Here is a 14,595-nt window from a genome sequence, read left to right as displayed (position 1 = left end):
ATATTTTCAGTCATTATGTCTTCAAATATTTTTTCTCCCATTTTTTTCTCTCCTTTCCTTCGGAGATTACCATTACAGGTATTCTAAGACATCTGACACTAGCGATTGTTGTGTCTGCATAGCTAGTAGGTCAGCTGAAGATTTAAGCAAACTTCGTGCTCAAACAATTCAAGCCTGTGTAGCTTCACCCTCTGCTGATCAATCAGTGTGTGGGTTGGGGAAAGCATTCAAAATTGCAGCTGGTTTCGAAGTATCCCTTGGATTTTGCTTTTTGCCAGGTTCTCTTGCATCTCCCCAGCACACATACAGTTTTCTAGTCAGCAGTTATGTGTAGAGAGCTTCTCTTAGGCTTTCTATGGATCTCTCATTTCCAGTATCTTCCTCAATCCTAACCATCACCTTTGGCTGGCAGGTTCACCCCACTCATTCCCATTTTTAGTCGGCAAAGACAGAGATAGAATCCCATCCCTCACTCCTTACCATCCCAAACAAATGTATCCCTTCTGGTAGCAAAGTTGTTGGTTTTTGGAGCCAGCCCTATGCTGGTAAAATTATTATTCTCATCAACCAGGTTCCTTTCACCTCCTCTTTTTTTGATATGCCATCATTTATAAACACATTGCTTCAAATCAATTAATTTTCTTAACTAAGGGGGGGAAAAACCTACCAAGGAGGTCTGGTGCTAAAGGCTAATGTAACTTTTGGAAAGCCATGTGTTCTCAGTATTTATATGAACTTGTGGTTTATAAGAAATGATCAAGTTTGTGATAGAAGTTCCCACTGTCAAAATATTTCTATATTCTGGCAAATGACTCAAAGCAACAGTTTTAGGTTGATGAAATTAAAGTAAAAACTTCCTCATAGGAACGTGGCTTAACCAAAATATCATCCATCTACTAGTCTGTTCCACAGTGCCTATGAACAAAACCATACCATTGAATGATGTGGCAGAAACTTGAGGCACTCAGTGTTGAGAATGCAAGACCCAGCTGGTTCCTTATGTTTTTACCTACCAGTAATACTAGAAGTTATTATGCTGGCATACTTGTAAATTAACTGACTTTCTGAAACACTAGGATAATTGATATGTCATATATACCTTCCAATTTTTTTTTTCCAATCTAATGACCAACGTGATAAAAAAAAATTTCTCTTACCATGTCTATTGGAAGTTAACACCACAAAAATCTTTATTTACAAAAACAAAACTCTTCTCTACAGCTAATAATGAGACTAATTAGAACAGAATACATTAATATTTCTTTATATTTAATAAAATGAAAAGAACCAACCTCTTTTTTCTTCTTCTCGTTTTAGTTTATCTTCTTCTATTTCTTTTGGTAATTTTTCCTTTTTCTCTTTCTCCACATCATTATGCAAATGCTTTGTGGTATAGCTGAGTGCTGGTGAAAGAAGGATCTCTCCATTTTTGCAGAGTTCATCACGAATTTTAATAAAAAACTGCTGAAGTTCTACTGCATCCTCATAGATTTCAGAATCTGTTCTATAAAGGCATCAAGAACATCCACTGACACACAAACTGCTTTTATAAACCTTGATTATGTGTTAAATTCCAATCTGATACAATGTTATTTCTGTACAAGTCTAAGAAGAGTATATCTCCTTGAAGTGTGTTAGAACAGAATTTGAAGTACCATTTTGCTATGGTAAGCCTCATGTCCACCAGTTTCTTTAAGGTTCACTCCTTGTAGAGCTCATGTAAAAGAAAAGGACTCATACATTTTCTTATGGAGGTACATGGCACATGCATTAATCAACTCTGGCAATAGAGGGTAACTGTCAAAATCAAGGATTGTACATGAGGGTCCACACCAATTCAACACTGACTTGCCTCTAATCTTTGTATTAATTTTTACCAATGTGCTATAAAAGTGTTAACAAAAGATATGGGCAATGCCCACTTTCTTTTCAAGCTTGGTTGCCCAGGCTGATACAACAGAACAAATATTTGAATCTAAACTGCAAAACCATGAGGGCATCCAATAATGTTTACAGGCCTTAGAGTCAGTGCTCACTTTAGTTTCCCAGAAACAGCTACATAATCCTGGGGAAACAGTAGCGGTGACATAGGGTAAGATGGAAAATAATTACCTGTGTCATATTCAGAACATTTCTGAGCTTCTTTCCTCATTTGTAAAATGAGGGTACTGAGCTAGAATTTACAGTGGAAGGAATTACTATCTGTAATGTGCTGTGGTCTTGAGGAAGGTTTAAATATAACTTTATTAACTAAGAACACCAGGGTCTGAAAAATTATTCACAAAGCTACCTACATACAAACATTTTATCAGCAGTTATGGAAACACTTTGGCTGGGGCAGACTGGGGCAGACATAACAAGCACAGCCAACTGTCTGCTGACATGCCATTAGAGCATCAACCTCAGCAAGGCCTCCAAAATGCATCTCCCCCATCAGCAAAGGGAAGCTGGCAAACAAACAACACTGTCAATAACCTAAACAACTTAAATGACAGGATTTTTAAATCTTTTCAGGTACAGAAATACTCATACTTGTTGGAAAGCAATAAAAACTTACCAAGGGAAGAAATCCCTTTGACACTATTTTAGATACCTGCTTTCTGAATAGAGAGATCTGAAGCCTATTCATTTGAAATGTCAAATGGTAAATAATCTTATAATAGCCTACAATTTTAAGTAAAAAATTAAAAATGAAAATGTACTTTTGGTAAGCCCAGGGTGCAGTGAAAGGGCAGATTCATAATTCCATCATGCCACTTGGTATAGTAAAGGAAGTGTCAATATACCTCGTTTATTTTTGTTGTTGTTTGCCTGAACAAAGTAATACAATAATTTGTTAATATAAGAGCAAGAACAACAACTCAAGATAGAAAAAGAATGTTCATATCCTTAATTGGTGGATAATCTTTACATAAGGCAGACATTTGGCATAAGAAAATAAAGATTACAGGAGGCTCCTCATGCTTCCCTTCTCCCTAACTTCCTATGGGTCCCTTACCTCCAAGGGAGTTAGAGGGCTTAATCCAGGAATCCAGAAGATTAGGAAAACCAGCAGCCCTAAACTGACAATGAATATAATTGACAGACAAAACCACTGTCACCTGAGTGAACTTTCTTTTCTGCTAAGCCCCACTGTTCAGATACCTGCTATTCCGGTGTGTGAAGTCCTAGGTGATGTTGGGTAACAGTGGTGGGTAGGGGCGAGTGGTGAAGAAGAATGAACATTGTTAGAGATCAACGTGGAAATCTACTCCATGTAGACTTCTTTATCAAATGTATGAACGTAACATTACTGGCATGCCAATCTTTACTGGCTAGTAGATAAAGCCACAGTTTATCATGCTGTGAAATGATGCACCCCCCCGTCTCAGCAGCATGGTATTCAGCAGAGTATTATTAAATACTCTACATAGTCACAACTGCTCCTTCATTCAAAAAGATAAGAATGCCCTCTCTTATGCTTTGCAATAAAGCCCTGGGCATGAGAAGGAAGTTGTGTGCATTACCATCTCATATAAATGCACCCTGATCACATTCCCAGGCTTCTAAAGAAAAGCAAAATCCAATCACACCAACAACAGAATGAAAAGAGCTCATTTTGGGAAGCGGACTTGGCCCAATGGACAGGGTGTCTGCCTACCACATGGGAGGTCCGTGGTTCAAACCCTGATCCTCTTTGACCCGTGTGGAGCTGGCCCATGCGCAGTGCTGATGTGTGCAAGGAGTGCCGTGCCACGCAGGGGTGTCTCCCACATAGGGGAGCCCCACGCGCAAGGAGTGCGTCCCGTAAGGAGAGCCGTCCAGCGCGAAAGTTAAGTGCAGCCTGCCCAGGAATGGTGTTGTACACAGAGAGCTGACATCACAGGATGATGCAACCAAAAGAAACACAGGTTCCCGGTGCTATTGATAAGGATAGAAGTGGTCACAGAAGAACACACAGTGAATGGACACAGAGAGCAGACAACTGGGGGTGGGGGGGGCAGAGGAGAGAGGGAAAAAAAAGTCCTAGAACCTGAAATAAAAGTTAAAAAAAAAAAAAAAGGAAAAGAGCTCATTTTCCAGAGCTACAAATCTGCTTCATTCATAGAATACATATGTCATCTATACAAGATAAAGTTACTAATAATCAATCTTTGGGAAGTCATTTAAGAGACAAATGCTTTTTAGAACTAACCCTAAGATGAATAGGGAGGGAGGAGGAGGGAAGAGTGGCTTTAGACTTGACCATTTAAGTAGACTGAGGACAATCATTGGACACTAAGCAGAGTTCCTGTCTGTTTTGTTCACTGGTATATCCCAAGTACCCAAAAGATGCTCAGTAACTGGCAGCTACTCAATAAACATCTGTTAAATGACTAAACAGCTCCTGTAGATTTTGACTGCAAGATGTTCCTCATCTTTCTCTTTACTTCCACCCCCACTACCCAAGAATAAAGACCATGTCCCAAATGTATCATTCCAGGGCCTCTACAATCTGGCCCCAACTCTACCCTTGAATCTTGAACATAGCATATTAGTCTACTAAACCTTTGCTCAAACTACTCACTCTTTCTGAAACATCTTCCCCACTGCTTCTCATCCTCCCATTCTTCCTTGAAGGCTCATGTCTTTCAGAAGAACTCCAGGCTACAGTTTCTTACTTTTTCGTCTTTTTGGTGTATCACTTTGCCACATGGGGGCCAGCGCCTCTCCACACCACACAGGTCTGGGATGCCATTTTTCTTATTTTTACCAGGAGGTCCCAGGGATCAAACCCGGGTCCTCCATATGGTAAATGGGAGCTCAACTGCTTGAGCCACAGCTGTTTCCCGGGCTTGTATTATATATTATCTCATAACCAGAATTATTGTTTCCTAAGCTTAAGTCCTGTCCCATCCATCAGACTTCAAGTTCTCACAGCACAGAGCTCAAGTGCTATTATCCATGGCTATATTCCATGACTGCTGTCTTAGCGACAGGTTGAGCAGCAGCCCTCTGCAATGGGGAATAAGACATAACAGTGGCTGTGTGACCCTGGGCAACTCACTTCTCTCTGCCTATGCTTTGGGTTCTTCATATGCAAATTGGGAAGAGATCACCTTCCTAAAATGTCTCTAATAAAAGCTGGAGATCATCTATATAACATGCCTAACATGGTGCCTTATAAAGAGCAAGTGCTTAATAGAAATAGCAATTGTGACTATTTTTCTTCAAGGTCCAAAGCAAATGTACCTTTAACTAGCTTTGCAGATTCCCCAGCTGGAATTAGGCAACATGACTTTGTGCACTGCATAAAAGTCTAGTTCTCAGCATGGTAGACTGTATAAGCACCAGAATTAGGTTTTGTATCTTTATAAGCACTTTCAAGAGCATAGATAAAATACACTATAGTTACTGAACTGAATTTAACAGTTGAATATGTTATTTACAGTGTGACAAAGATACATCACAAATAAAAACTAGATGGCTATTTAAGTTTGAGTATTTCTTTGAGAGCATTTAATGTTTGCAAAAGGGTCTTAAAGAGAGAAATTTGGATGATCAAAAAATAAGGAAGGCAGGAAAGGAAGGAGGGAGGGGGCAGAGAGAGAGAGGAAGAAAAGAAAGAAGGAAAGAAAGAGAGAGAGAAAAAGGGAAGGAAGGGAGGGAGGAAGAAAGGGAGGGACAGAAGAAAGAAGCCTTTTTAGGTACATAACATGGTGGTCAAAATTAAATTGCAGGGAAGATGGCCAATTAGGAAGACATGGGACTCACTTCTCTCCCAGAAAAATAGCTAGAGGACAGATGAAACAGCCTTGAAAAAAATCCTGTAGGGTAAAGGATACTAGGGAAGGCTGGACACCACCCAGAAGAGGGACAAAGGAAAAGAATTACAACAGCAAAACTCTGAGTTAAAGCAGCAGCTGCTACTGCCAGCAACTTCCCCCACACTGTAGACACCTTTTATTCTCAGGCCTTGGAATCCAGTTGCTAAAAACGTGGCCCCAGAGATTCACCTGCCCAGGAAATGGGAAGGACACAGCCTAAGGCTGATTGAGCTTTTGACTCCCGAATTTGGTCAGCTGTGTTCCCTAAGCCCTTCCAGGCCAGGTGGGGCAAACCATTGTTTGCCTTGGCAGCTGGCTCTTAACTAAAAATATCCAGGACTAAAGATACCAGCCCTTTCATTCTCCCTCTCTACTGACTGGGACTGGTTGTTGAGAATTCAGAGGGGAATGGAATTTTTTCCCACCCAGAAAAAGGGAGGGACCTGCCAGACAAGGCTGGGGAACTGCCTCTGAGAAAGTTTGAATTACAAGGCTCTTAGCCTCCAGGCAGGAACCTCTATCACATTGATCTTGTCCAGGTTGTAATAAGACATTCTGACCAGGCATTGAACTGAGAGGAATGCCAAGGAACACCATCTGGTGGCACACCAAGGAAGTGCATGTGAGGAAATTAAGTGAGAGAGGCTTTTTCTGGCTTTTATAGCCTCCTTCCACAAGGCCCTAGGAAGCGGGTCTTCAACTCATTATTGGGTCCAGTGCCAGTTTTGAGCAAATAACAGGGACAATCCTAAAGACCCAGAACAGGATGAACCAAGAATCAAAGAAAAGCAGTAATACACTGCCTCCCGCCACTATCTACAAAAGAGAGAAACTGAGCATCTGCATAAACTTACCACCTAATCAGATGCCTAGACATCAGCAAAAAATTACAAGCCATACTAAGAAAATGGAAGACATAGCCCCCAAAAAGGAATATATCAAAGCCCCAGAAATGACACAGGATTTGAGACAACTAATCAACAATATGCACACAAATTTCCAAAATCAAATTAATGAGTTGAACGACAATACAGAGAAAGAGATAAGTGACATCAAGAAGTCAATAAGCAAGCAAAAAAGAAAAATCTGAAACACTGAATAGAAAAGTAACAGCTTTTTGGAATGAAAGACATGATAGGTGACATAAAAAACACACTAGAGGCATGCAACAGAAATGTCAGAAAAAAGAATGACACTGAAGACAGAATAACTGAAATTGAAGAAAGATGGGAAGTGGATTTGGCTCAACTGATAAGAGTGTCTGCCTACCATATGGGAGGTCCAGGGTTCAAACCCAGGGCTCCCTGACCCATGTGGTGAGCTGGCCCACGCACAGTGCTGATGTGCGCAAGGAGTGCCGTGCCAAGCAGGGGTGTCCCCCATGTAAGAGAGCTCCATACCCAAGGAGTGCACCCCGCAAAGAGAGCTGCCCTGCGTGAAAAAAGCGCAGCCTGTTCAGGAGTGGTGCTGCACACACGGAGAGCTGATGCAGCGAGATGACACAACAAAAAAAAGAGACACAGATTCCCAGTGCCACTGACAAGAATGCAAGTGGACACAAAAGAACACACAGCGAATGGACACAGAGAGCAGACAATGCGGGGTGAGGGAAAGGGGAGAAAAAGAAATAAAAAATAAATCTTTGGAAAAAAAAAGAGCATTGAAGCCTGCCTTATATCTGGAAGCTAGTAATGTGTCACACACACACACACACACACACAAAAGAATGGGAAAAATTGAGTTGAATGATAACATGTATGTCATGGGAGTTCCAGAAGGAGAAAAGAAGGGAAAAGAAAAAGGGGCAGAAAGCGTATTTGAAGAAATAATGGCTGGAAATTACTCTATCTCAAGAAAGAAATGAATTTACACGTCCAAGAAGCACCTTGGACCCCAAACAGAATAAATCTGATTAGACCACTCCAACACACATACTACTCAGAATGTCAAACATAAAAGATAAAAGAGAAAATTCTGAGAGCGGCAAGGGAGAAGCAAACCATCACATACAAGGTATAGCCACGAAGACTTAGTGCAGATTTCTCATGAGAAACCACGGAGGTAAGAAGACAGTGGTATGATACAATTAGGATACTGAAAAACTGCCAGCCAGAAATTATCCAGCAAAATTGTCCTTCAATATGAAGGTGAGTTTAATATATTCACAAACAGAAACTAAGAGAGTTTGTTAAAACTCTTTTTCAACCTTAGAGCCTGAAAGAAAAAGACAGAAGAGAGAGGCTTGAGGAGAGTACAGAAGAATGAAGAGCAGAAAGGATAACCAAAAGAGTAAAAAGATGAAAATAAGACATACGAAAACCAAAATAAAATGGTGGAAGGAAACAATGTATTTATAGCAATATCATTGAATGTGAGTGGATTAAACTCCCCAATTAAAAGTAATAGGCTGACAGAATGGATTAAAACAAAACAAAACAAAAAAACGAGCCATCCATATGCTGCCTATAAGAGACTCATCTTAGACCCAGGGATACAAACCAGCTGAAAGTGAAAGGTTGGAAAAAGATACTCCCTGCAAAAAGTAGCCAGGAAAGCGCAGAAGTAGCTATATCAATATTGGACAAAACAGATTTCAGATGCAAAAAATTTTAAGAGTGACAGGTCATTACATATTAATAAAAGGGACAATCCATCAAGAAGAAATAACAGTCATAAATATCTATGCAACTAATAAGAGTGCCCCCAAAATACACAAGGCAAACTGGCAAAACTGAAGGGGGGAACAGACATATCTACTATAATAGGTGGAGATTTCAACACACCACTCACATCATTAGAATAGCTTGACAGAAAATCAAAAAGTAAACAGAGAACTTAAACAATATGATAAATGTGGCCAGTCTCGAAGCCAAACTCAGCATGTAAATGCAATGCCTTCCCCCCAGCGTGGGACATGACACCCGGGGATGAGCCTCCCTGGCAACAAGGGACCACTATCAACTACCAACTGATGATGCAACTGGAAAATGACCTTATACGGAAGGTTCAATGCGGATCAGCAGAATATCCATGTCTACATAAAATACCATGACTTTAAAATGCTGTTTGACCTAAAGTAAGGGGGAAATGGAAAGGAGAAATGAGTTTATATGGCTACGAGTTTCTAAAAAAGAGTCTGGAGGCTGGCAGAAGGTTTGCCCTCATGCACAACTGAGCAGAGCCAGAGAGACAGATAAAGCAGATACAACCCCCAGATATTGGTTCCTTTGAGGGCTAAAGAGACCCATGGGAGTTATGGTCATGGCCGATGGGGTTAACTACCAGGGCAGATGGCCCCTCTTTGGAAATGGTGTTTATGTGTGATGAATCTGGACTCAGATGGGATCTCCCTTCATAAGACTTTCATGCTAATGTGCTGGAGGTGCAGTTAATGTTGGGGTTTAAGATATATTTAGGGTATTTGAATCTCTGGACTGACAATGTGATAGCCAGATCCTGAGCCTCAACAGACTCCAGCACCTACAATCTGATTTATTGGACTTACCACACTCAGCTAAGATGGAGGTGAAGAAGGACAACCACCACACCATGGAGCCTAGAGTGATTACAACTGAAAATGGGAGGATTGCATCCAGCATCCAGGTGGAATCTGAGCCTCCTCTTGACATAAAGGTGCAATGGACACAACCAATCCAGTGTCCACATAGAAGAGGTGGCATTGGATTGGGAAAAGTGGACATAATGGACAAAGGGTATGGGGAAAGGCAGGAAGAGATGAGAGGTGGAGGCGTCTTCGGGACATGGAGCTGCCCTGGATGGTGCTTCAGAGGTAATCACCGGACATTGTAAATCCTCACAGGGCCTACATGATGGAATAGAGGAGAGTATGGGCCATGATGTGAACCAATGTATATGAGGTGCAGAGGTGCCCAAAGATGTACTTACCAAATCCAATGGATGTGTCATGATGATGGGAACGAGTGTTGTTGGGGGGGCGGAGAGGGGGGGTGGGGGGGTGGGGTTGAATGGGACCTCACATATATATTTTTAATGTAATATTATTACAAAGTCAATAAAAAATAAAAAAATTAAAAAAAAAAAAAACAAAAAAAAACAATATGATAAAAAAAGTTAGACTTAACAGATATATACAAAACACTGCATCCAAATTCAGTGAGTTATGTATTCTTCTCAAATGTTCATGATCTTTCTCCAGGATAGACCACATGTTAAGTCACAATGCAAGTCTCAATAAATATAAAAAGACTGAAATTATACGAAACACCTTTTCAGATCATAATGGAATGAAACTGGAAATCAATAGAATAGATGGGAAAGAGGTAAATACCCAAATGTGTGGAGGCTGAACAACATACTCTGAAATAATCAGTTTGTCAAAGAGGAAGTTGTATGTGAAATTAGTAAACAATTTTAGACAAATGAAAATGAGAACACAACTTACCAAAACTTATGGGATACAGCAAAGGCAGTCCTTAGAGGGAAATATATAGCCCTAAAAGCTTATATTAAAAAAGAAGAGAGAGCTAAAATCAAAGATCTAACCAACAACTAGAGAAACTAGAAAAAGAAGAGCAAACTACTTCCAAAGCAAGCAGAAGGCAAGAAATAACAAAGATTAGAGCAGAAATAAATGAAACTGAGAACAACAAAAAACAACAGAAAAAAATCAACAAAACCAAAAACTGGTTCTTTGGGAAGATCAAAAGAATTGACAAACCCCCAGCTAGACTAACAGAAAAAAAGAGAGAAGATGGAAATAAATAAAATCAGAAATGAAAGGGGGAAAGTTCTGACAGACCCCACATAACAAAAAGGATCGTAAGAGGATATTACTAGAAACTGTATACCAACGAAGTACACAACCCAGATGAAATGGACTAATTCCTGGAAATGCTCCAAAACCCTATACTGAAGCTACAAGAAATACAAGAACTTAAAAACCAATCACTTGTAAAGAGACTGAATCAGTCATATAAAATCTCCCAATGATGTAAATGTCAACTGAAAGAAAGCTAGAGAATAACGTAGGGACTAAATAACACAGTGAACCTAGAGGTGGTTGAGAATTATGGTTGATGGTAGAGATGCAAGAATGTCCTTCTGTGAGCTACAGTGGATGTATGTCCCTTTGGCAGGGTGGTGGGAATGTGGAGAAGTATGGGAAAAATACAACTGGTATGACCGATAGACTGTGGTTAACAGTAATACTCTTGCATCAACGCCAAAGATGTACTGTGTTGATAATGGATGGGTATGGAAAAAGTGTGCCAAATGTATGGTATGGACCATGGTTGGTGGTAATAGTCTGATGATATTACCTCATAACCTGTAACAAACATTCTACCACAGTGTGGTAGCTGGGAAAGGGGTATTTTATGGAAATTCTACACATGTGCATGATTGTTTTGTAAGGTCATATAATAAAAATATATTAAAAAAAATAATAGGGTGGGCTAGGAGAAAAATATACCAAATATAAGATATGGACTAAAGTTAGAAGTAATATTTTGATGATGCTCATGCATAGTTTGTAACAAATGTTTCACAATGTAGAGTGTAGGGGGAGGGGTGATGGATAGGATCCCTGTATGATGTTATGCATGTTTATTTTGTTAAGTTCACAACTTTTACTACACACTATTTATGTATGTTGATGTATGAATAATACACATCAATAAAAATAAAAAGTTTAAAAAAAAATCTCCCAATGAAGAAGTCCAGGACCGGATGGCTTCACAAATGAATTCAACCAAGGATTTTGGGAAAATTTAACACCAATCCAGTTTAAACACTTTCAAAAAATTGAAGAGGAGGAAAAATTACCTAACATATTTTATGAAGCCAACATCACCCTAATACCAGGGCCAGATAAAAACACTACAGAAAAGAAAATTACACAACAATCCCTCTAAAGGTTGAATAAATTCTAAACAAAACACTTGCAAATAAAATCCAACAGCATATGAAAAGACAAATCACAACAAGTGGATTAATTTCTGGTATGCAAGGCCAGTTAAATATAAGAAAATCAATTAACGTAATGCATCACATTAGCAAACTGAAGGAAAAAAAACACATGATCATCTTGATCAATGGAGAAAAGGCATGTGACAAAATCCAGCAACATATCTTGATAAAAACATTTTGGCTAGAGCAATTAGACAGGAATTAAGAAATAAAAAAAGGCATCCAAATAGGAAAATAAGAAGTAAAACTCATTATTTGGAGATGACATGATCCTATATTTAGAAAATTCTGAAATGTCTACAACAAAGCTACTTGAGCTAATAACCGAGTTCAGCAAAGTTGCAGGATAAAAGATGAACATGCAAATGTTTCTGTACACTAGTAATGAACAATCTAAGGAGGAAACCAGGGAAAAAATTCCATGTACAGTAGCAACAAAAAGACTCAAATACCTAGGAATCAATTTAACCAAAGAAGTACAGGACCCATATGCAGAAAACTACAAAACAATGCTAAAAGAAATTTTGAAAGACCTAAATAAATGGAAAGACATTCTGTATTCATGGATTGGAAGACTAAATATCATTAAGTTGTAAATTCTACCCAAACTAATTTATAGATTCAATGCAATACCAATAAAAATCCCAACAGCCTACTTTACAGAAATAGAAAAGACAATTACCAAACTCAACTGAAAGGGAAAATGTAACCGAATAGCCAAAAGCATTCTTCAAAAGAAGAATGATGTGGGAGGAATTTCACTGCCTGACTTTGAAACATATTACAATGCTACAGTGGTCAAAACAGCATGGAAGTGGGAAGCGGATTTGGCTCAATTGATAGAGTGTCTGCCTACCACATGGGAGGTCCAGGTTTCAAATCCAGGGCCTCCTGACCTGAGTGGTGGTGAGCTGGTCCAAGTACAGTGCTGATGCGCTAAGGAGCACCGTGCCACGCAGGGGCATCCCCCACATAAGGGAGTCCCATGTGCAAAAAATGCATCCCTCATGGAGAGCTGCCCCTGTGAAAAAAGTGCAGCCTGCCCTGGAATGGCACCGCACACATGGAGAGCTGACGCAGCAAGATGACGCAACAAAAAGAGACACAGATTCCCAGTGCCACTGACAAGAATGCAAGTGGACACAGAACACACAGTGAATGGACAGAGAGAGCAGACAATTCGGAGAAGGGGCAAGGGGAGATAAATAAATAAAAAATAAATCTTAAAAAAAAAACAGCAGCAGCATGGAAATGGCATAAAGACAGACATATCGATTAGAGGAATAAAACTGAAAATCCAGAAATAAACCTACACCTATGGCCAACTGGTTTTTGACAAACCTACAAAAGTCATGTTAACAGGACAAAACAGTCTCTTCAACAAATGCTGTTGGGACAACTGGATATCCAGAACCCAAAGAAAGAAAGAGAACCCCTAACACACTCCCTATACAAGAATCAACTCAAAATGGATTGAAAACTTAAATGTAAAAGCCAGGACCATAAAACTACTAGAAGAAAATTTAGGGAAACATCCTAAAGAACCTGGAGGAGGTGGTGGTTTCTTGGACCTTACACTCAAAGCACAGGCAACAAAAGAAAAAAATAGAGAAACGGTAGCTCCTCAAAATTAAACACTTTTGCTCCTCAAAGGACTTAGTCAAAAGGGTGAAAGGGCAGCCAACTCAATGTGAGAAAATATTTGGAAATCACATAGCCAATAAGGTTTTAATATCCATGATATATAGAGAGAAACTAGAACTCAACAATAAAAAGACAAACGACCAGATTAAAAAATGAGAAAAGACTTGAACAGACATTTGTCAAAAGAACACAAATGGCAAAAAAAAACCCATGAAAAAATGTTCAATGTCACTAGTGATTAGGGAAATGCAAATGAAAACTACAATGAGATATCATCTCACACCTATTAGAATGACCACTATCAAAAAGACAGAAAACTACAAGTGCTGGAGAGGATATGGAGAGACAGGAACACTTATTCACTGTTGGTTGGAATGTAGAGTGGTACAGCTACTGTGGAAGACTGGCAGTTCTTAAGGAAGTTGAATGTAGACCTGACAGGCAACCCAGTGAAGAACTGAGAGCAGTGACACTAACAGGCATCTGCACACTGATGTTCATAGTTACTCATGACTGCCCAAAGATGGAAACCCAGGTGTCCATCAACTGATGAATGGATAAATAAATTGTGGTATATACACACAATGGGATATTATGCAGCTGTTAAGAAGAAATCAAGTCGTGAAGCATATGACAATGTGGATGAACCTGGTGGACATTATGTTGAATGAAGCAAGCCAGGCAGAAAAGGACAAATACTATATGACTGTGCTACTGTAAACTAAATATATTGTGTAATTTCATGGAATTAATAACCTGAATATGGGTCACTACAAAATAGAACGAGGTTAGAGAATGGAAAGTTGAGGGTTAACTTGTACAGGACTGGTAAAAAGGATATGTGTTAATCTATGAAAATGGATAGAACAGATGAAAGCCCAACATAATGTCTATAACTAACAGTACTATTATGTGGGTTTGAAAGGAGTTTAAAGATCATGTAAATTACTAAAAGGAGAGATAAAAAATGTAACTTGGAATGTACAGAAAAAGTAAAACTGCATGTGAAATATGAATATGGGTAAAATTGCATATATAAATCTATTTTTCTTTGAAATTGAATAAATGTATGTTAACACTACAAGATGTTAGTATCAGACAAAAAAAACCACAAAAAACAATTAGGCTAAGTGAAAGAAACCAGACGCAAAGTACTATATATTATATGATTCCACTTATATGAAATGTAAATGTAAATCAATTTATAAAGCTGGGG

At 39.2% G+C, this 14,595-nt stretch overlaps 1 protein-coding gene across 6 annotated transcripts in view; it reads right to left on the bottom strand.

Annotated features, from left to right (window-relative positions):
- The window catches only part of PBRM1 (polybromo 1), a 196,262-nt gene that overhangs the window by 82,537 nt on the left and 99,130 nt on the right, over window positions 1–14,595 (bottom strand). For all 6 annotated transcript variants that reach the window (XM_058292596.2, XM_058292602.2, XM_058292600.2 and 3 more), the window contains one exon: window positions 1,293–1,504. In XM_058292596.2, the coding sequence (XP_058148579.1) occupies window positions 1,293–1,504 (212 nt within the window). The remainder of the gene's footprint in view (window positions 1–1,292; window positions 1,505–14,595) is intronic.

Source organism: Dasypus novemcinctus, unplaced genomic scaffold (assembly GCF_030445035.2).
Source record: "Dasypus novemcinctus isolate mDasNov1 unplaced genomic scaffold, mDasNov1.1.hap2 scaffold_157, whole genome shotgun sequence".
In the NCBI taxonomy this organism is placed as follows: domain Eukaryota; kingdom Metazoa; phylum Chordata; class Mammalia; order Cingulata; family Dasypodidae; genus Dasypus; species Dasypus novemcinctus.
This window is presented reverse-complemented; position numbering and strand designations above follow the sequence as displayed.